The 21,723-nt window shown below is 40.4% G+C and overlaps 1 protein-coding gene across 4 annotated transcripts; it reads right to left on the reverse strand.

Annotated features, from left to right (window-relative positions):
• Positions 1 to 607: 607 nt before the first annotated feature.
• Positions 608 to 21,101, reverse strand: LOC119739688 (tubulin monoglycylase TTLL3-like). 4 transcript variants are annotated; one of them, XM_038214711.1, is made up of 18 exons: positions 20,422 to 21,100; positions 14,529 to 14,627; positions 14,094 to 14,301; positions 13,619 to 13,726; positions 12,923 to 13,113; positions 12,160 to 12,328; positions 11,464 to 11,558; positions 10,499 to 10,627; positions 10,015 to 10,129; positions 9,139 to 9,502; positions 8,676 to 8,824; positions 7,655 to 7,895; positions 6,836 to 7,058; positions 6,070 to 6,282; positions 5,558 to 5,843; positions 3,615 to 3,634; positions 2,618 to 2,692; positions 1,699 to 1,780 (listed from the first exon to the last, which is right to left on the reverse strand). In XM_038214711.1, the coding sequence occupies exons 1-18, from the start codon at positions 20,851 to 20,853 to the stop codon at positions 1,766 to 1,768; spliced, it is 3,132 nt and encodes a 1,043-aa protein (XP_038070639.1). In that variant the 5' UTR covers positions 20,854 to 21,100; the 3' UTR covers positions 1,699 to 1,765. The 4 variants fall into 4 exon arrangements, with proteins under 4 accessions (XP_038070636.1, XP_038070638.1, XP_038070639.1 ...); XM_038214708.1 differs by lacking the exon at positions 3,615 to 3,634 and having other exon boundaries at positions 608 to 1,780; XM_038214710.1 differs by lacking the exons at positions 2,618 to 2,692; positions 3,615 to 3,634 and having other exon boundaries at positions 608 to 1,780.
• Positions 21,102 to 21,723: the final 622 nt, after the last annotated feature.

Genomic DNA, 21,723 nt, shown 5'->3' on the forward strand with positions numbered 1-21,723 from the left:
ATGATTTATTATCAAAATAACATGAAAAGAAATTAAAAACATCTTCAAGATGGCCTTTATTGCTTTCAGCAAAGAGATTTATACATAATAAAATACAAGTCAAACGTTATTCACAAAAGAAACTTCCTAGTTTCTATATTCATTGGGACCATCGCAAGTGGGCAATTGATGATTTTGTTATTGCAGAATTTTGTTTTCAGAGCGATACGTGCGATGATGGGCTGCTTACCACTGAAAAGTTCACTTATAAAAGTTTCATTTAAAAAGGCACAACTCAGAAATATATAAACCTGGTTATTTAGAAGACAATTGTAGCCTGCATCTACAAAACAAACTAGCAGACTACATTGTAAGTAGGCAGCAAATTGGCTGGAAAATGTTTTCTTTTTTGAGAACAAAACATGATTCATGCCTGGCCCGCAATGCCAAAGCCTTTTTTTAAATATATTTTTAAGAAAACTTCACTGCTAAGGAAAAGTATCAATTTATTACCAGATGAATGTCTGCTTCTCGGAAGTTCCTCTAAAAATAGTTAGTGGCCTGACGTTTCGACCCTAGCAGAGTCTTTCTCGAAGGCTAAAATTTTAGCCTTCGAGAAAGACTCTGCTAGGGTCGAAACGTCAGGCCACTAACTATTTTTTTGCATTTATACCATAGGTCCTTTTAGTTGGTAAGCAGTTTGCAACAGCTAATTCTATTTTTCAAGTTCCTCTAAAAGCAACTAATTTGAATTCTACTGTTTGTATTATAATACCCTTGTTACTCTTAATCCAGCAATAAAATTATGCTGCATTATAAAAACAATATTTTCTGACTAAAAAATGGGGCCCGAATGTACTTTAGTTTGTTCTACCTGAAATGGCAACCAATTAATCACATCCTAACTTTGGTTTTGTCTAAAAATGAATCGTTGAACCGTATTTTAATGTAATAAATACATTTAACAATGTACAAATCTTTAAGAATTCAATATTTCAATGGTACTATAATTCTGATAGTTACAATGTTTATTTGATTACATACTCTTGGTGTATACATGTACTCAAATCAATTGATAAAATATAACAAAACAAAGCTTTGCTGGTAGATTGTAATAAAAAACTGTAATAAAAAATAATGAATGAGCACACACTCTAAGACTTTACAGTTTTTTGTAATAGTTCTTGCATTTGGTAAAAGGTATTTTTAAACACAAACGTATTATTAAATGCCTTAAATTCACTGCACACCATTCAGTAAATCCGACATTTTCAAACCAAATTTGTTTTTCAGCCTCCCAAACTCAGCCATGATATCTGCATAATTCTATTTCTTTTAATGTATTTTTTGTTTGTTTACATGATGTAACTACTGGAGACTGTAAAAGGGTAAGTCCCGCATGGTACCTTGACTTCTCCACCTCTTATCTGTACATGTATCTTAGACTCTCTACGTTGCCTATTGACATTGGGACGGGTTCGGCCTGCTAGGAAGGCCGCTCTACCCACTTTGTGCACCCCTTGGATCGGGTCCGGCCCGCTTAGTGTTACCAAGTTACCCTGCCTGTTGCTGACGAAGGTCCCACTACGAGGGATCAGCTCCGGTGATCGGTACCCTGCCACCGGTGACTGGTAACCGGAGTTGGGCTGGCTAGTTCTGTCATTGACCGGGGTATTAACCACACTGTCTCGTCTGCAGGTGCAGTCTGTTGCTGCTTTATCGGCTTCTAGTTTTACCCCTGGGATGCCGGTATTGCAATGGGGGCATGAGCTGCCCCAAGCTCCGTCTAGAATCCCTGCTGCTGTTTCATGTCAAGATTGAAATACAAGGACAAGATGGACGAGATTGCGAAGATGCAACAATGGGCGGTGAGATAGGAGCAAAAAATGAGATGAAACGGATGCAGGATTACCATAGCAACGATGGATATGGATGCAGGGAGGTAACCATGGTTACAAAAGATGATGAGACAGAGATGAGTTCCCAGGAGAAGCAAGGAGGCAGAGGTGATGGAGGATAGGTTGAGGAAAGATGAAGGGGGAGGGAAGGGAAAACAAAATAAATATGAATGAGTGATGCCTGCATTCCCATATGAATGGTTATTGTCATGCTAGTCAAAATTAAACAATAACATGTATGTGACGTAATTCTCCAAAATGTACTTGTGAAGAAAGTGTGTGTACATTGTACATTGTTGTGAAATAGGAGATGAATTCTTTAAGGACTGAACACTGAAATAATCATATTTTAGGTTCTTTGTGGGTTTTCAAGATAGATGACTTTGTTTCGCAATGTTTAGAACCAAAACAACTTTTCTTAAAAATTGTGGTTATACAATCAAATGGCAAGTCCAAAATCTAACTCACAGTCATTTAGACTTGAACATCTCAATGAACAAATGAAAACACAAAGTATTTTTTTCCCTTGTCCATTTCAGATGAAAATAGTCATTAAAACAGGAAGAACAATTTTTTTTAGGACTAGCGAGTTTCAATCTGCATTAAACTAAAAAAAACCTTGAAATTAAGATCGGAAAAATGTGTGTTGTATTGAACATTCACTTTAAATTTAAACTGTCTTCATTTTTTTTCTGAAACATTTTAGGAAAGAAGCAAACAAAATGGATATTTTGACGTACAACTTGTGTCATGCTGGCTATCTCGCTGCGTAATGTCATCATGTGATGATTGAGCTTGCGTAAGCGCAGACGATGCTGCAATGGAAACAAACAGATGGGAATGAGGTGAGCATGGAATTATGGGATGGATGGGGGTTAATATGGAATCATGGGAAGGGGTGAGCATTGAATTATGGGATGGATGGGGGTTAATATGGAATCATGGGAAGGGAGGGGGTGACAATGGAATCCTGGGATGGATGGGGGTTAGTATAGAATCATGGGAAGAATGAGGAAAAACTGGGATCAAATTGTGGTTATGATGAGAAATATTAGTTTTTGCATGGAATTAAATTAGTCATTCAGTCAATTTGAGAGCAAAAGTGAAAGAGCTACAAAGAGCACAGATGCATGAAGAGAGATTAGTAGCAGACGCAACTTAGTTTACCAAAGCTTGAATCTAATCAAACTGAATGAAGAAAACACAAGTGAACAAAGGTACACATGAAACAGCAGTAGAAACACAGACAGGCCTGGCAACAGTGAGAAGCTGTTGGTTGCCAAAATTAAATAATCTTCGTTTTTTCAGGCATGCAACTGGGAATTTAGAAAAAAAACGAGGAAATTCCAAACCACACAAACAAGTGTTTTTCAATTTGCAATGGCATTCACGAGAAGTAAAAAAACAAGGATATCGGTGGATCCAAGGAAAAGTTGCATGCCTGTCTTCAATGTTTTTTCTTGTGTTTCTCTAAAAGTTGAAAAATGTTACACAAAGGAATGCAGTTTTACCGGGTGTCTGTACCAAATGCATTCTGAGTACAACTATGCAAATACTTGGCGTAGTTGTGTTTAGATTACAATTCCATCAGGTTGAAGTCAGAAAAATGTTGAAATAGGAGCAAAATATTCTCCAAGTTCTCACAAGTACTTTGCATCATTATGCCAGGTGTAGCTGAAAGAACGCGACATGTAAAGAATGACTACACGTAATAAGCCCAGATGAGTTTCCAATTACCTGAACAGTACCCATCGGGCCTGGTGCATGCAAGGAATTAATGAACATGGAAGATAAAAAAAGGCAATGTGTTAACAAACAGACATTTCAAACAATGATTGATGGTTGAGTCAAACAGTGAATGTGACATTTCCACATCTGTCGGTCTACAATGCAGCTTTTTGCATAGTTCTAAAGCCCAAAAACTCTGCCCCAAGTCCAGACCATGTCAGAAAATAGACTGATTTGTAAATTTGATTTAGATCAAAACTCAAGTAAGAAAAGGGATTTCTTTCTAAAAAAAAATCTAAAAGCCCTAAAAGTATCCTTGATGCACTGCACCCAAATTACTGCTGTAGTTATTTCAGATGTCATGATATAATACTTGAAATTTCAAGAACAATTCTTGAGAACAATGTAATATAAATGTATATACTCTTAATTATGTACATGTACAAAGTTACTTGGACAATCCAATTGTAAATCTTCATGTACACTACAACTTACTGAATCAAAGTAGACCTACTACTGCTGCCTACACATTTACATTTCCCAAACATCAGCAAAATATGTAATGATTGTGACACATCCAGTATCTTAAGAAATGTTTAACTTTTTTTTCTATGGACACATCTTAAACTTCTGTTGATGCTTCTGCTTTAAGCAGTTGAAGTTCATGGTCTGAGATCACAAAACATCACATCTGAGGTAGTTTTTGTTTCATGAGTCATCTGACCAATTCAGTGACCCAGACTGAACAAATATCTCTCCTGACTAACTCTCCACCCTTAAAGGGTGAACACTAAGCTCATCAAAACATTTCAAGTATTCTCCAAACCTAGTGAGCATTCTAATGCGTAGGAAACAGCCCGGTTATCATTCTCCAAGCTTTTTGGCAACATTGTAAAATAGTCTTAATTTGATTCCTTGCAAAATGGAGAGTTGCTTTTGATGGAAGACAAACGTTGCTTGTGCAGACTGGCATGTGAATGTACTTGTTCCTCTGTACTGAGGAGTTTCTGCAATGCTATGTACAATGAGTCCACTCAATCAAGACTAAAGTTGGCACCATCACTGCAGCTTCTTTGAGTATTGCACACTGGCTGGCAGTAGTCTACAAATATCTCTGAATGGTTATCAATGATCCTAATCACCAATGAGTTGACTTGCTGCTGTGAGTTTGCAGCCTAGTCATAACTGCATGGTGTATGGAGTGGTAGGTTACATCCAGATTGGCATTCTAAAGTCACGCGAGACCAAACGGGTATTACTATTAGGAGTAACTCGGGCCGACGCCAATAGATTTTGGTTTCAGAGAGGCAAACTTTTTTTTTTAATTCTCCATTGACTAGACAGGACAACTTAGCTGATCTTTCAACCCAGTCACTCCTTATTCAAACAAACTCTTCATGTAATTCATTCAAATTTGCAGAATAACTTGCTTCAGTGTGGCTCTGGAATGCCCATCTGAAACAGGTATTTTAATTTTGTTATTTAGGCACTGGAGTAGACTGACACCCCGCTAGGCCCAATGACAAAATGCTTCTCGGAGCTGTCAGGGTTATGGTGCTGTAGTTTCAGTTTAGGATTGGTCAACTGGCCGTGCTTGACCAGTGGGTTTTTAGGCCTTTTAGGATGGCCGAGGTGGAAGCTTCCGATGTTTGGAATTTCTCCTGTTTGAGTTGTGGGCTCGGCTGTTGAGTGGCCGTTAATTTTTGTTTTGTGATTGTAAATTGTGTAAGCTTTGAGGGACTTGGTTGGCTGTATGCCATAACGCTGCTCGGGGACTGGGGGGCTGCCTTCAACCCCAGTCCCCTTGACGGTAACAGAGCGGAGTTTGAGCTCCTCCCTTACTGCCTCGCTCTCTTGACTGACATTTGGCAAGCGAAAGGTGCGTTTCCGCCGCCCCTTTTTACCCTTGCGGCTGGTCTTCCTAATCAGATCTAAGTCATCCTTGCTAATACCTGCTAGTTTGCGTGTCATTTCCTCCAGATTAGTCGCTTTAATCAGCTCCGGGTCGAGCCCCATGGGGGTTGCTTCAACTTTACCCTGACTGAGTCTCCTGGGACTGGTCTGCAGGTTGCTGCCGTTATTAGTGGTCTTCCGCAGGACCACTGTTGTGTCAGGTTGTCGCGGGCTGATGATGTTAGGCTGGCTTCGCTGCCGGTGTATACGGAGAGATGGGTTACGTAGACCGGTGCCCTCGATGCACAGCTGAGCACCAACATAAGGAGGAACGGTCACTTGGTGCTGGACAGTGAAGAGAGAGAGGCAAGAGGTCAAAACACCTTCAAAATGATGCCACAATTCAACAATTTGAGAAGCTGGGTTAAAGGCAATTCACCTGCTTCTTCAAACTAAGGCCCTGTCTGAATCTTTTGTCTACAGTTACTGTTTCTGACAATTAAATCAACGTGGGAATGATGACAACAGATGAAGCTGTAGCTCTGCAGGCCCATTTTGAACACAGCCTTACCTGCTTGAAGGCCAGTTCAAACTTTCCCGTGTCGCAGTTCTTGTCATGTCGTCGGTCCAGCACTACCTTCATGGTGTCTTCAATGACGTCATGGCATAGTTGCTCCGTGATCTCAGTCGTAGCACCCATGGCTGGGGAGGAGTTGATCTCTATCAACCACGGCTGGAAGTCTTCAGTTAACATGAAGTCTGCACCGTATAGCTCAAAGGAGTTCTGTTGGCACAGAAAGAAAGGAAGACAGGGTGCCTTGAACAAAAAAACACTAGGCTTACCTGGCCAAGCTGGATCTAAAAATCTTATTTTAGGACATAATTAACACTCTGTGACTCCGTCAGTCGGTCAGTCAGTCAGTGACTCAGTCAGTCAGACAGCAGTAAACTGGCGCATGTTTTCAAGCACAAAGCTAAACATGACATGTCACCACAGACCATGACTGTAGCTCTTATGGCTAGAGCTCACAATGCGCCTGTGGATGAGACTAAAAGCCACATCCAATAGGTCTCTCTCACACAGACTGCCACGTGCATCAGCATTTTGGCCATCAAATTTTCGTGACACGCATCGGCTGTGCCGCATTTTGAAGAAACGTCAAGCTGCATGCGCGCGTGTTTAGAACATTTTGAACACTGCGCACATACGCACATGATGGCGTTGGTGTGCAGTTGTAATTTTCCTATGAAGATGACGTCCTAATGGAGAGATCTATGGGAAAGTGTGTTAAATACTGCCGGCCGTAGTCAAATAATTCAGACGTGGCTTAACGCACCTTGCGCATTTCCACAACGTCCTGCGTGCACTGGAGTGCGGCAATGACGGCCTTCTTCATGCCTGGGTAGATACTATCCTGCCAGATGTTGCCACAGCCTCGGTTCTTGAGATACTGCTGGAACTCCTCACTGGTCCACATATTCTCATCTGGTAGCATCACCGAGCGGGCTGCAGAATTCTCAAAGTTCTTCTGGACCGAGAAGTTGGAAAGGTGGATGGCCCTGTTGAGAAAAGAGTAATAAATTTCATCAAGACAATGAATGGTTTTTTTCTGAAGAGAATCAGAGTACACTGACTAAAACATGCAGATATTGTTTTAGATCATTGTTTCATGACACCAACCATATTTCAAGAAGTGAATAATGACATGGTATATGCTATTTGTACACCAAGGCTGTGACTCTGTTTGAATTCATAAAGGTTTAAGACTAAAATTTGTCAGCTTTTAAACATTAAATCTGAGTAGCAACACAATATTGCACTCTACGGAAGTACTCAGTACATTGTACATGTACACAACTGTTATTAAATAAAATACGTACTTGTCCTCTGATAAAGTATATTTAACGTATTTCCAAATAACTTAAGGAATCTCATATATACATGGTCAGCAGATACTTCATAACGATGGTTTTATTTCATCATGTTAAAGCTGTTTTAATTGTTTTCTTTTCCAAGATCATTCAAACATTCAAACATGGTCTTGAGAGAGTCAATTAGACTCATCAAACTGATTTGTATCTCAATTTCTTGGCATGAAGCAACTGAGAATATTTCTATTTCCCCAGACAAGATGTTAAACATGAAGACTACTCACGATTCCAGATTGTCCAGTGAGAAGGGCTGAGTGCAGAACCTGAGGTAACTATTCTGATACCACCAGATAGTCAACGGGTTCCAATCAGTCACTAAGAACCACTGCCGAATATCAAACTTGGTGTTGTAGATCAAGAGAGGGCGCTCTATGTACTTCTGGACGACCCATTTGCCCTCCTTGACGATGGTTGGGTTGCCCACTAGTTTCAGGATCTCCTCTAGTTTGTTCATGCAGATAATACCTGAGACAGAACAAAGTCACATCTCAAAGAGTCACCTAGCTGCCTATTTCAGCATGACAAATTTAGTACAAGATAAGGTCATTAAATTTCAGAATCTTTGGAATTTATATATAGTTCTCTTTTCAATGCCAACTTCTGCTTCCTTTTAAGGCAAGCTTGCAATTTAACAAAATGGATTTGGAAGGCGCATACAAATGTACAAAGTTTACAGAGTGCATTTTCTTTTTCTTGAAAATGTCTGTAAATTCTCTTAATGGAAGAGGAGGTTTGCGGTGGCACCGCAAACTTTGTCTTATTGTTGCCATTACCATGTAAACTGTCAAATCTCTATATGTGGTTTCCATTAGAATGACGTACGAATGGGGATATTGTAAAATTCACGGCCAGAACAATGACAATAAGCCAGTTTGGTATTGCAACTGCGCATGTGCACAATGATATGGGTCACAGGTCATTCAGGATAATCAAACGTTTCGAAGGCGCACGAATGCGGGCACACGATGCTTGCGTGTAAATTACTAGCAGAATGGGCGTGCGTGTAACATCGCGCAACATCACGTCAGCGATGCTACCCTGAATGACATCGGGTCATTGAAATACCGAACTGGCTTATTGCACACTCTGGTCGTGTCCGAAACTGGTGTCCAGAAGTATGCCAACATCTAGTATCAGCACTTTCCACCATACATGTAATGGGAGATCTAGACAGTTGCTCTAGACAAGAAATGCAAACAGGCATATGTCTTCATGAAGTCATTGACCTTTGCCCTTTGAACTCACCTCTGCCTCTAGACTTGGCTCCAGGCTTAATGATCCAGATATTGCGCAGTCCGTCCATATCCAGCTGGGGTAGGACGGCCCGTACCCTGTTCAGTAGACTCTCGCACATTGCACTGTGATTGCTAGACTCGGCTATGACACCACCCTCACTGTTTATGAGAGAAGAAATTAAATCTATCAATTGTAGTAATATACAGAGATTCTGTGCCAAATGGTGTTCATCAAAAAGCAGTCAGCAGATTATTTTTTTTACTTAATGATGAACACAATTTTTTTAATTATTATCATTTTTTACACAAGTTCTTACAGCAAAAATTCACAATTGAAATTTTTTTCCAGGGATTGATAATTTTTTTGCGGACTTTCAAAGAGTGAACGTGTTTAGAGAACTAGACATAAGATATTTTCAACATGAACTTGATAAAAATATAACCAATAAGAGAGTAAACAGCTCATAACTTACAAAATTAGTTGGCAATACTGTCGAATAAACTCATCCCACTGTTTGTCCGTCATGAGGTCACTGACGTCCACATTATTGTCCAGAAATTCATGTGTTACATCATTCAGATAGTTATCCACGATATCCGAGGCAGTCCGAATCAGGGAGGCTGGAAGGACAGGGTTTGTTTTCCTTTTTGCCTTGGACTGACCGGCCAGCTTGGATTGGGACCGTGGCGAGGTGGTCACGTCCTCAGCGTCAGACTTGGTGGTATTGTCTTCGTCTGGAATGTCTTCATTGTCGTCCATTGGCACGTCCAGCTCGCCATTGTGTCGTTGTACCACCCATTTCAAGATGCTACATGCAGCAGTCAGTCTGTAGTCATCTGGGGTTAAGAAGGACACATAATAATTTTAACAATTATTACAAAAGTGTAAACAAGTATCATTATTAGGTCCCCATTTGCAGTCAGAAGCAAAAGAAAAAATAAGAATGGAGAAAAAAAATGTAAAAAGAAGCACTCAGCTTTAGAGGCAAAATTAGATATAATCATTGTTTAGCTGACGCATTCAATATAAAAACAGGAAAAAATTTGTTTGGAAAAACAATGGAAATTGGTCTGTCAATGTCTGATAGCAAAGTTTTAAACTATTCTGATACAACTGTTTTAGTTTAATTAGTTTTTAACAGGTTCCATATACAGTTGCCTCTCGTTAATACAAACTCATTCAAACCTAGCCAATATGTTTGTATTAAGAGGAACATTAGTCCCATTCATTGTGCACATAAATGCACAGTCGGGACCAAGGCCTTGTGTTTGCTATAACCAGAATTTGTATTAACAGTGTTTGTACTAATGAGAGTCAACTGTATGATGTAAATAATCTGTCATCTCACCAAGAAATGCATTTTTCTCTTCCTCTATGCAGATCTTGTAGCTGCGTGGATAGAAGGTATCAGCGTCCATGTTCTCATACCACTTCAGGTTCCGTAGATGGGTACACAGGCCGGTCTGTAACAATAAAAAGAACACCAGTTCGTCATTCTCTAGTCATGCATTTAACTTTTTCACTTAATAACTTTGGTACAGAATAAGTTGTTTTATTTAGAAGGAATTTAAATAACATCCTTTTACATTCAAGTCGATAAAACGGCTTGTCTAAAGCAGTCACTTTTTTGAGTCAATGTATCAAATAATCGCACACAAAGATTTAAAGCTGCAACATTTGCGTACATGTACTTGTTAAACACGCAAGCCGTAACTTTTATTAGCATGTTTTAAGTTCAAATAATATGCCACTGGTTTGCTGAATCAAGTTGGATTTTTGCAGTCTGAAATTCTGCAACATTAGAAAACCTCTTTTTCTTTATCCCATCTCACCTTGGTTGTAAACGCTCCATTCTTGGCAAAATGGTTGACAATTGTCTCTTTCCTCAAGAACCTAAAGTTGATGGTGTCTCTGCGACACGTCCAAATGAAAAATGGATCGTTGTTTCGGACCATTCTTGACTGTAAAATAAAAAATATAATAATGTGCAACTATAATGGAAGGGCTCATGCTTGGTTTTTTAATTGGTGGCACAGAACACAACACCTTACGGTCCTCTCTTTATTTCATATATATTTATTTTAATTCTTTCTGGTTATGTCACAAACGACGCTTCAAATGTGAACAGGCACTTTAATGTGAAAGTCGAGCAAATGATGAGAGCAGACAATGAAGAAATGTTCAGTATTGCATGGTGGAGAGTAGAAGTCTGTGAATGAACATGTCACTGGACTAACTCCAAAATTAGAAGTGGTTGAGAGGACAACCAGACGTGTTTTCAATAATCATTACCAGGAGAATGCATAAACTCAAGAGGGCATTTCTCAAAGACAATGGACCCCGTCTATGTATAATAAAGTCTGTAACATGTCTAAAGTTTAAGGCATTCTCCTGATGGAAAACACGGCATACATGTACTTGAATCACAGACATCTTAAAAAGACATAGACCTGACATTTGCCTGAATTTTCTGACCACAAAACGCTGCAGCCAATAACTGCCACGAGACGCAAACAATATTGTGGGCTCATTAAACATGCAAGAGGACGGTCACATAAAGTGCGTTATTAACAATCACAATGAGGGTTCGTGTACCATGGCATTAAAGGAAGCAGCATTTTGTTGCCAGAAGTAACATGAAAGCATACAAGTCAGGTCTACGTTTAAGATGTCTATGACTTGAATGGAACATCAAGTTTACATCTCTGGTTCTGAATATTACCGCAACCCTTTTCAATAGAATAAGTCTCGTCACATGCTCTTTATAGGCAAGCTTTTTCTCAATGTAAATACTGACCATCATTCCATACATGTCATCTGAATCTCCTAATCCGTTGTCATCGTCATCACTGTCTGCAGTGACACCCGTGTCAGGAGAATCATTATTGTCATCTGAGTGGCAGACAAACAAAATCACATTGAAATGTCACTGAAATGTCACTGTAAACATCCTACAAATGGCATTACAACTTGCTTCCAAAAGCCGACCCAGGAAACCCATATTGCCACTACGACAGATTTTCTAATTTCAAACCTCAACGTGACTTTCTTTTGGGAAATGAAAATCAGGTGCAAAATAGATTTTGAACCACAGGCTCCAAAATAACACCAACATGGGAAATATGGACTGGAGGTGCGATTAAAATCTGCTTTTTTTTAATTTACTTTTTGAATTGCACTATTTGATTTGTGTCTGGAAAACTGAATATTCAAAACCAACCTAAAAACAAATCAACCTTCCATTTTCTTGTGACACAAGCTAAAGAAAAAACAACTAGAATATCCCACAATTTGCTCCATGGTCTGTGATTATAACTGCACTCACTCGCCCATTCGACTCATCAGAGAGTTCCCACCCATTCTCAGCAGTACAACCCATGACAACTGAATGGTAACTTCCGGTGAAACTAGATAATCGTTATTCGGTTTGAAAAAAAGCAGGATAAACGGATTTAGAAATCTCTGATTTCTCCCATCACTAATATGGTCTTACCGTCATCATCGTCATTGTCACTGTCATCTGTGTCATTGTCATCACTGCCTTGTTTCCTCTTGACTTTGTGGGGGGCCATGGATCGGTACTGCTTCTCCACCCAGTCTCGAGATCGCAGACATTCTCTCACCACAGGATAGGGACCCTGAATGGTGAAGACCCTCTTTAACTGCCAAAGAAAACCATTTAAAAAAAAATTGTTTAGTTTCATCGATCTTTACAACTGTTTGGCAGCTGCAACAGTTACAAAAGTTGTGTAGCATGTCAAAAAGTGACTTCATTTGCACAATGCAAGTGTTCTGTATCAGATCAACATTTTTAAAATCATAAAGCAAATTCTAGCAAGGAGTGTGGTTTACTATAGTTTGACTATTAAAACTGCAATCGAGCATAGGATGGTTGAACTGCCCTCAAGTCAACTACCGGTACGTGCAACCAGAGCCTGGGTATCAGTGATCAATAGCTGTGTGCATCCTCATGTACAACAGGGAGCTACAATGTACACGTCAGATCAAGAAGTTTTGTGAAGACACTTTTTAAGAGAGATGTTCACAAGATGCTATTAGAGAGCAGGCATATAAATAAACCACCAGTAGACTGATAACCATTGCCTGACATTGCTCATGGATGCTTAACTGTCATTAAATGTGACCAAATGTCACAAAAGGAGTCTTAACTTTCAAACGAAGCTCTTGGGACATTGTGACCCATTTTGTTGTATTGGGTTAAATGTAAAAACAGTATTACTAGTCTGATGCCCAACCTTCATTGCCCGTTCTGCTGTCAGCTTGGCTAGCCTGAGTCTCTCTCCACTCTGTGCTGCCGTCCTAGTCACCAGACTCTTGACTTTATTGCGAGGGGAAGAGCCAGGCTCAGGGGAAGTCACTGTCTTACTTCTCTGATGGTTGGTGGGTTGGGAGGTGGTGGTGGTCTCCAGGGGGTCAATACTGGCACCTGATCCAATCAATCAATCAATTATAATCAATTTAAGGCTTTACAGTGAACTTCACTAGGGCAGGATTAGCACCTGCCACCTCCAGAACGCAGTACTGACATATTACAGCAGCAGGACACTATAGACACAATTGGGTCTACATAAGATTCTTCAGCACAGTATTCATTCATTATATTGGTTTTCAGTCACCAATGCTCGGTACAACAGCAATAGATTGCACTTTTTCTGACTTCTAGTGAGAGTTCCGTAGGAATTAAGGACACATCGCTAATGCACATTGGTTCATGTGCATATGAAAGGAAGTCCACAGACTGAAAGTGATACGGCATACGATAGCAATGCTGCCAACACCCTTTTATTTAAACCGAGTGAGGGGGTAATTGTGCGTGAAGCCTTTAATTACTCATAAAATTGGGAGCAAAACCCATGCTCATTATAAAGGGAATGTTCAGTATAGCAGTGTTTGTTTTGTATGTTTATTATGGTTATCATCGGAGAACTTACCATCTATAGGATGCGTTGAGCTCCGTTTGTGCATGCCAAAACTTTTGGGCTTAGGGAGAGCCTTTTGTCGTTTCAAAACCAAGTTCGCCCCACTCGTGGAGTAAGGTCCTACAGATAGAATGAAAAAAAAAACCAATAAAAATGTTAAGTTTAGCTATAAATATTATATTGGCAAAAATCCAGATGGATTTCTGAGCTTTGTTGCACCAAGTGCTGTGTCATTAGAGCTTGTGAGGAAACACCCAGGAGGGACTCGAACCCATGACCTCCTACTTACTACTGCAGACATCTTAATCACTCCCCTGACTGCTAGCTATGTCTGGCTGGTTGCAATCTGCTAGCAGTGGATAATGTAATCAATGTCTTCTATGGCAGAATTGATTTTTTTAGATTAAAGTCAGAATATAGGAACATTTCTGGATTTCAACCACAAGCTCCAAACATTTGTCTCTTTTTTAAGGACAGGCCTTCTTACCGTCTTGCAGCCTCTGTATGTTCATAGAGGACTGGGGTAGCCCCCTGCCTGCCCTGACTGGACTCAGAGGGGTGGTCAGATGTAGTGATATTGAGCCCCCTACCCCTAGCCTGTTGTTACTGTTGGCTATATCGGCTGCAGGCCCGTTCTCATTCAGATTGGGGGTGGAAGTCGGTGAGCCCCACGCCGTCTGGCAACTTTCTGCATTCTGTGGATTGGAGATTGTAATAGTACCATTAGCTGTACAAACAAAACATGGTTTTCCTTTTCTTTTGCTTCTAAATAAAAAGCACTAAAAATCATTTTATGTAACGGAGACAACAATGCCACAAACATGAAAGCAACAATGGATTAGTATCTCAATTTCAAGACTGACAATTTGGAGTGACTCCTTCAACAATCAGGAACTCAGAAACTTTCTCAGCACCAACCTACCTCCTTGTCTTTGAGTGTTGCAACACTACTCTTCTTGTTCTTGAGGGCAGCCACTGGGCTCAAGCGTCCCTTGTAGGGTATCTGGTGTCTCTGCTCCAGCTGGGACAAAAATCCAGACAAATTACAGTGCAATGAAGTCCATGTAAAAATACTTTTTACTCAATTCAATTTGCATTCACCTTTGTGCCCCAGTGTCACAGCTGATTCAGCCCAACCTTGCAAGAATCCCCCCCCCCCCATCTGTATTTTTGTTTGTGGGGGAGGGACGGGGTGTGGGGAGATGAATCAACATTTTTTGCCATTCACATCGTGTTCTGGGTATGGATGGCAAACAAACCAGGTAATTTTCGCCCAAACCTACAGTATGTCAAGCCAACAAGCATGACAAGTCTGAGTTTTTTATTACCTTTCCCCCACAATCATTTTGCTAGAATTATGCATCAAGTCATACTTCCAAACAATAATTTACAGAGACAACTTGTCTACTGGCATCAAAACAAAGCAACTTTTAAATTAGCTCATTTGCACAAACCCTCTTTTAGTGTGAAAATTGATTCATTGCAACTTAATAATAGTTTGACATTGTACTACTGTCCTTTGTAACAGATCAACTGGCCAAAAAAAATGAGTTAAGGGAAATTAACTCATATGCCTAGGCTTCCATGGTATCCTAGCAACCATCAGTCCAAGGTAAATGTAAAAATCAATTCCTTAATTTGATTGGTCAGGGATCAATTAAGATGCTTTGTAGCATCATTCAAGCCGCAATTTATGATGAATTCACCAAGGTTGTACAATTTTGTGTAAGTAATTAGAGGAACGGTAATCAGCCTGTTGCAGGAAAACATTTCACACAGATGTTCCTGCGATTAAGGACAATTAAGGACAGAGAATAAAAAGATACATAAATATCAGACAGTTTTTCTTCAAGCAAAGAATTTTTTTGGTTTTTTTTTTGCTCAAGATTTATCTACATATCTATATTTTCATAGTCGCTTAATGTTGCCTAACATTTTTTGTTGAAAAGTTCTAAAGCAAAAGTTTATAATTCATCAAGTGCTAATAAGCATTTCACTTTTGAAATTGTATTCTTATTTTGAGTGAATCCAGAAATCACATTTACACACCACTTCAATCTCTTTAAAATAACTAAGCTCTGTTATCTATTACAATTTACAACAGACAGTCCATTCTACTGAATTCCATGAGGTCAAAGTCACCTCAGCATAAATATTACTGAATAAAAGGGCAAAGACCCTCCAGGAGCACAAAGCTTAATCTGAATTCAATCTACCCTGAATTTACTCACGACCTCCAACTGAGCTATCAGTTGCAAAACAACGTTGCCTTGAAGTTTAAACGTTCTACAAATTGCTTACTGACAGCACAGCAGCAATAGACCCTCTTGCCAGTATAAAGCAGGGTTCACAATACCCATTGGTCATGCAGGTTAATCTACCCCATGACCAAACCAAGTCAAATTTTCATCTTCATGACCTTAGGCCAAAAAAAAAGTCTCCGGTTTCTGGTATGCGCACGCGTCGCCGTAGCCATGCACGTCGGCAAAATGAAAAAAACAATTTCAAAGAAAGATGATGTCTCAAAACAGCAAACTCACTGGTTTGACTGGAATCCTGCTGCAGCACAATTTGAACGTGTTTTTAGAAGGGGTTACAATCGAGTATAAACTTTATGTGGCCTCTATGGACTCCCATATATTTGCACTAAGTTTAGTTGGGCACCATTTGCAGTCATCAGCTGACATTTGAAGGAAAAAAAACAGGTACAAAAAAAATAAGCCGCGTGGCCGCACCATTTTTGCTTGGGGCAGACACCAAACCAGAAACCGGAGACTTTTTTTGGACTTACGTTCCTCTTCATTGTAAGTTATGTTCGCTAATTCTTTACTTTAGATAATTTGAAACACAATGAAGCTATCCAACTAATACATTGGTTCAAAATTTGACCATTTCAAAACTGAACTAAAAGTTTGTTGTTTGTTATGGTTTTACAGTTTAATTTGTGTCTTTATGTTATTTATATCTTGATGGGTTTGCTTGGAGTTGTTGTTTTTGTTTTTTGGTTGTTTTTTTTCGGGGGGGGGGGGTTGTTTGTTTGGTGTTTTTTTTTTTTTGGGGGGGGGGGGGAGTATTCAGTTTTCAGCCTCAGGGAAGAATTTCAAAGCACATTAGCCAAAGAATGAGACAGCCGCATGATATAGTCATGGATCATAACTTAATCATGACAGTCGATGTCAGCAGAATAGAGCTAACCACTTGTCAAATTAACAGCCACTCACTGGAGTCCTTGAGCAACCATGCATGAAACCAGTGATCGATTATTCATGACCAATTGTCATTATGTTCACCCAGCATGTCCACAGCGACATGCATTATTCAAAACACTGTTCCCCACAAGCAATATGGTTCTCATATTTTTGCCTCTCAAGAAGGGTCAGTTGATCAGTTGGTCCAAAACAAAATTAAAATCAGAAAACAAAATTACAGTGTCACCTGTTTCTTCGGTGTCTAAATTAAACAATGCCAAGTGCATTGTCTCTACAGGCATAGATGTGTTTAACATTAGTTGATAGCACTTAATAAAATAATAAAACAAATTTCGCAAGATAGTTGACTTACATTATGTCTGCACTCTGCAACTCACTAATATTTTGGCTGTAGTGGCAGCCATCATGACATACCATTCAAGACAGTTTACCCAATCATATTGGTCCAGAGCCCGTCAAGTGGCCTCTTAAACAGTTGCTAAAATACCGGCTGGCTGGTCTTAAAACATGTTTCCAGTGTCACATGAAATTTGGACTCAGGAAATCAGGTCACTTTTATCCTTTTATTGGTTGAACATTCACAATCCTTGGTTAGGCATGCACAATACTACCAGTGAGTCCAAATGTAAAAGGCACACACATGTACCATAACATAGCTAGAGGGGTGTTTAAAAAAAACATGAAGTAAACTTGTTGTTCAACAAGTTGGTTCAAACCAAATCATTGGAAATTTCTAGTTTCTGACTTGCTTTGACTGTTTGACCAAAAAGGTATTTATGAATGGGAATGTGCTTGGCCGGTATTACAATTATGTTTCAGACTGGTTTGGAGTCTGGACGCTGATAATGACCCTCACCGAAATTAGCGTCTAGACTCTAAACCGGTCTTAAACATCTATTTTGTACAGTTTTAAGGGAAACAGGTCAACTCGTACGCGAACCAACTCGTACGCGAGTCAACTCGTACGCGGATTGGTCAACTCGTACGCGAGCCAACTCGTACGCGAGCCAACTCGTACGCGTGCCAACTCGTACGCGAGCCAACTCGTACGCGAACCAACTCGTACGCGAACCAACTCGTACGCGGGCCGTTTTAGGAGTGGTTTCGAGGATTGGGTTGGCATGGTTGGGAAGAATTTGGGAATAGTGTGACGGGTAGTCCGTAGTTCAATCAGGCGCGGTTCTCAACCAATATTGGGGGGGGGGCTAGCACGGTGGATCCAGAATTTTCTCAGGGAGGCGTGCTGAAATGTTGACTGGTTATTTTTACCAGACACTTAGGCCTCCGAAAATCAATGGGGGGGGGGGGGGGGGGGGGGGGGGGGCGGGGGGGGGGGGGCGGCGGCTCATGCCATATTTTCAATGGGGAGCGCCAATAAAATCCTAAAATCATTCACACTATATTAACTAATGCACCCTTGTCACGGCTATTTCTTCTTACAGCCCCCCCCCCCCCCCTGTGAACCGTGAATGATGATAATAAAGTAACTGATTTTTGTAGTTAAACGAGTGTTGTATCGTTTTGTGTTGTATCGTTTCGTGTTTTTTTAATCAATGTACCTGTCAGTCAATTAATTGTCACCATTGTCAGACTGACCCAATTGCAACGCTCTGGACTACCATGGATCTGTTCTCGCGGTTCGGTGTCCTAAAAGAACCGGCGGGTTTAGAAGATCAAAAGAGATCGATCAGACTTGTCAACTGCCTGTCACTCAACTTTCATTGTGGTTCACAACCATTGATCAATAAAAAAGCAGACACGCGGGGACATCCGTAGGCCTAGCAATTTCTATTTACAACTGAAATGCTTGGTATAACCATGGAGGTATAACACATAACACATCAGGGTTCGAAATTAGCGGTATAGCCCGCTAACCAAATGCTTGTCAAAACAGCGGCGGCCGGGGCTAGACAAACTATTCCTTAACCAGGCCGGCGTGCGAGTGAAAAATTATTGGGATACGGCAAAGATCAACGTACAGAAAGAAAAAAAAATCATAAAATTCAAAAAGGAAACCCCTTTAATTTGTGTCTAATTATCAACTGTTTTAAAGGATTAAATTATCTGATCTGTTAATCAAAAATACCAACAAAATTCCCTCAGAATTGCGCTTGAAAATACGCCATTTTGTATCTGAGATAAGAAAAAAATGCGGGCTAGTAGAAATGCCCGTAGGCCAGTAGCCCGGCTGGCTAGTGAACAAAAGAAGGTTACAGCGATTCAATCATGCATTCTTTATACAGTGCGCGGTGCGGCGGGAACCAATCATACTGGTTATCGCGAAGACAACTTCCCAATCAATCAAGCGAACTTGTAAAAAAAAAAAAACCGCAGAATTCTTCTCTAAAAAATCGCAAATGTAAGTAGCACTGGCGGATTCAAAAATCAACTACATTTAATTTGAAAATCTCAACCTTTCAGAAAAGGTAAAATTATGCCGCCTACCGTACCGAACCTAATTTCATCTGTCCATGTGAGCTAAACCAATCGTCTAAACTCACGCGTACGAGTTGGTCCGCGTACGAGTTAGTCCGCGTACGAGTCGGTCCGCGTACGAGTCGGTCCGCGTACGAGTCGGTTCGCGTACGAATTGTCCCGCCTACGAGTTGGTCGCGTACGAGTTGGTTCGCGTACGAGTTGACCTGTATTCGTTTTAAGTAGGGCTAGTGAACTTTTTTTTAAATGGTTGTATTTGTTTAAGAGATTGCTTTCATTGTAAAGCTCACCCAAAAAGAAAACAAATGATGGTAAAATTGCAAAAATTGACCCATGCAATCCAAAGTTATGGCCAAATAAATGTCGATCAAACGACGTTATTTTGTATAGGAAATGTGTACGAAAATGGTGAATTTTTGTGAAATTGAATAACTGGTCATGCAAACATTTATTCTCTCAGCAAAGGTATACTATAGACACCTAAAACAATGAGAGGCAACATCCTTGCACCTTATGGGATTGTACTTGGTAGAAAAATTGATTCATTTTCAATAGCTTTTCAAATAACTCCGAACCAGATTGCCTGATTTTTTGAGGGAATGGGGTTCCAGACAGGGTCGGCGTTAATAAAAAAGAGTTTTTTCTCGGGAGCCCAAAATAGGGTCTGTGGGAAATAATTCAACCAAATAATTGGAATGCCCCAAGGCCAAGCCAAAATGCAGTTCTTTGTAAAAAAATAAATAAATAAATCATACTAGTGAATGTTATTTCACCTGAACTGAAATAAACAAAGCTTTTTTTTTCGGTAGAAAATATTCAGATCTCCAACAACTGACTCACTCAAATTAAAAACAAACAAAATGAACCAACAAAGCACTGCTAAATAAAAGACGGACGGAGACAAGTATCAAATGTGTGGACAATTCTGAATTTATGACACTAAATCTGATATTTAGGATAGCTTTCGCTTGAATAACTCTGCAGCCGAATGCTCATTTCCCAATTTATGTCATGAGCATTTGGGGTTGGAGTTACTCAAGCTAAAGTTAAGACTCATTTAAAGAAAAAAGGTGAGTGAACTGAGACATAACATTACCAATTTTAATGAACCAACAGAAAGTTCAAACAAAACGCAACATCAGTTGCAATAAATGAGAAATAGATCATCACCTTCTTCCTTTGTTTCTCCAGATGTTGCTCCTGTCGAACCATAAATGTCGTTCCTAATGTCTCGGCAATCTTAAGACTTGCCGAGCTCATTTGAGGCTTAAACGTGAACTCATCCTGGCAATGTTGCTGGACGGCGGCAAGGCGCGTGGCCCGAGCCCGCTGCAGCAGGCCGGACCGGGACTGTCTTCCCGACCCCTGGGCCAACCGCAAGCTTGTGGTGTTCAGTTTCGGAGCATAGGTCAAATCCGATTCGATAGAGAATCGGTGTGGGATGGCCAGATCGCTGGAGGAGGACGGCACCCCATTGCTGCTGTGGCCTTCATCCTTCGGTGCCGCGTTGGTGGTGGCTGGTGAGACGTCAACTTCACCGGGCATGGGAACAAGTTTCACCAGACTGTGGCTGATCCCCGGCGGAGATTCCACCTGCAGCATTCCTCTTCTACCACCTTCAGGGTATTTTCCCTGGCCGGAAAATATCACCAAAAGAACGACTTAGTGAATGATCGTTTTACATCATGTTGCTTTACTGGAGTTTGAGTTGAATAGTGTCATCGTTAAATTTTGATGAGCGATTTCTGACAAAAAAGCAATGCACGAATCCGCACGTACGCCTGTGTTTTCGCCGTCAGCAAATCCCCATGTTGTTATCTCCATGGACGCACGCTATTTCTATGTCATGTAAATAACCCAAACCCTCTGCCGCTGGTTTACATGCAAGATCACTTCAATGAAATGACAGCGCGGCGGGTACCAGTCATCATAAAGACGCGCGAGGGCGCTATTTAATTTTTGCAGTGCGGCAACTTGCGGCACTTGTCACATTGGCAGGAGCCGCGTCGGTAAACTTTATGGGGGGGGGGGGGGGGGGGGGGGGAGGCTGGGTCACAGGGGTTGACAAAACATTCGCCCACGGACCATCCGCTCTAAAAAGGTAGGCAAGGTTTCTCCCCCCGTCACCCTTCCTCCGTAAAAGTACTTGTACTCGGAACATAGGTGACGCTCGTCATCACTGGGCACATTATTTTGCAGACGACTTTTGCCGACACTCGGGTCACAAGACGCGCGTGACGATAAAAATTGAGCCCTCGTGAATATATATATATATATATATATATATATATATATATATATATATATATATATATATATATATATATATATATATATATATATATATATATATATATATATATATATATATATATCCAATGAAATCGTCTTCTATCACAATTCACAGTGCTCGATACATCTCTGTAGAGCTATATATATATATATATTTTGGGGGACCGATGCGACTTGCGC

Source organism: Patiria miniata, unplaced genomic scaffold (genome assembly GCF_015706575.1).
Source record: "Patiria miniata isolate m_02_andy unplaced genomic scaffold, ASM1570657v1 HiC_scaffold_4, whole genome shotgun sequence".
NCBI classification, from domain to species: domain Eukaryota; kingdom Metazoa; phylum Echinodermata; class Asteroidea; order Valvatida; family Asterinidae; genus Patiria; species Patiria miniata.